The sequence below is a fragment of the Sinocyclocheilus grahami genome, unplaced genomic scaffold, assembly GCF_001515645.1.
Source record: "Sinocyclocheilus grahami isolate Dianchi unplaced genomic scaffold, SAMN03320097.WGS_v1.1 scaffold250.1, whole genome shotgun sequence".
Lineage (NCBI taxonomy): Eukaryota > Metazoa > Chordata > Actinopteri > Cypriniformes > Cyprinidae > Sinocyclocheilus > Sinocyclocheilus grahami.
In genome coordinates, this window is record NW_015505429.1 from 400,709 (window position 1) to 401,853 (window position 1,145).

The 1,145-nt window shown below is 39.7% G+C and overlaps 1 protein-coding gene across 1 annotated transcript in view; it reads right to left on the reverse strand.

Moving 5' to 3' along the window:
* LOC107598347 (coiled-coil domain-containing protein 69-like) overlaps window positions 1-1,145 on the reverse strand; it is a 22,574-nt gene that overhangs the window by 3,719 nt on the left and 17,710 nt on the right. Inside the window, exons 5-7 of the mRNA XM_016289656.1 lie at window positions 817-890; window positions 571-672; window positions 365-484 (exon numbers count right to left, since the gene is read on the reverse strand). Of these exons, the coding sequence (XP_016145142.1) occupies window positions 365-484; window positions 571-672; window positions 817-890 (296 nt within the window). The remainder of the gene's footprint in view (window positions 1-364; window positions 485-570; window positions 673-816; window positions 891-1,145) is intronic.

Consider the following 1,145-nt stretch of genomic DNA (forward strand, 5'->3'; position numbering starts at 1 on the left):
ACACAACAAGAAGCAGAAAGTTATCAAAATAGCTGACATATTGGGGAAAAAAATGGTTTTGGTTTGAGTTGGTGACTTGTGCATTTCTTTATGCAAACAAATGGGTCAATTTGCCACATTCAAATAAACGCATGAATACACAAATAATGCACCTGCTCTTATTTCTGTACATTATTTCTCATTGACGGAGTATAAAGCAGATGACTTGTTTAACAAAGTGGATATAACCTATTTTTTTTTTTTTAGATGGAGGGACCAAATGTAAAAATGTAAGAATCTGCCACTGAAAAATACACATCGATTGACCTCTAATTAGAAGATCACGAGTTATTGGCCCACAATAACTACTGATACAAGTTCATACCAGTGTTTCCATCTGCAGCAGCTTGTTCCCATGGTCCTGTAAACGCTCACGCTTCATTTCGATGACAAATAACAGACTCTCCTGCTCCTGCTCCCAGAACGCACCAGGGCTGCCATGAGTCTGGGATGAAAAGACGGATACAGCTGATTACTGCAGCTATCTGAAGCACGCTTTGCCAACGGATCTCCACTCTCATCATAACAAACCTCAATATTTCTCTGAAGGTCTCTCTTGAGCGTGGACTCCTCCGCTCTGCGCTTTAACTCGTTGAACAGCTTCAGCTCTGACGTCAGCCCTTCAATCTGATCCTGAGTTCATAGGAAGTTCAGAGCAATCACTTCAAAATCAAGTCTGGTATGTCTAGCTTGACGTGGGAAGTATATTAGATCAGCTCTCAATCAAATGTATTAAGGCAAATCAGAGCAGTGATGTTACAAATAGATGCATTTTACCTTCAGTGCATTCTCAGCTGCTGCATGAGACTCATTTAAAACATTCTTCTCTTCACTGTGTAATTGCTGTAGCTCTGCAAAGTAAACAATTATTGAATATTACTATTTACCAAAAGATTATCGCTCTCTCTCATTCATTACATACATACATACGGGATGCAGCGATTAACCGGTTTCACAATCAACCGCGCTTTAAAATGTCACGGTTAATTAATCGTAAAGGCTCCGCTACACCGAGTGTTTCTGTTGCACAGAACGAAACAGTTGCAACTTGCGCTAATAAAATTTTATTAATAAAAGTCACAGGGCAGGGTTCACAACAAGTTTGT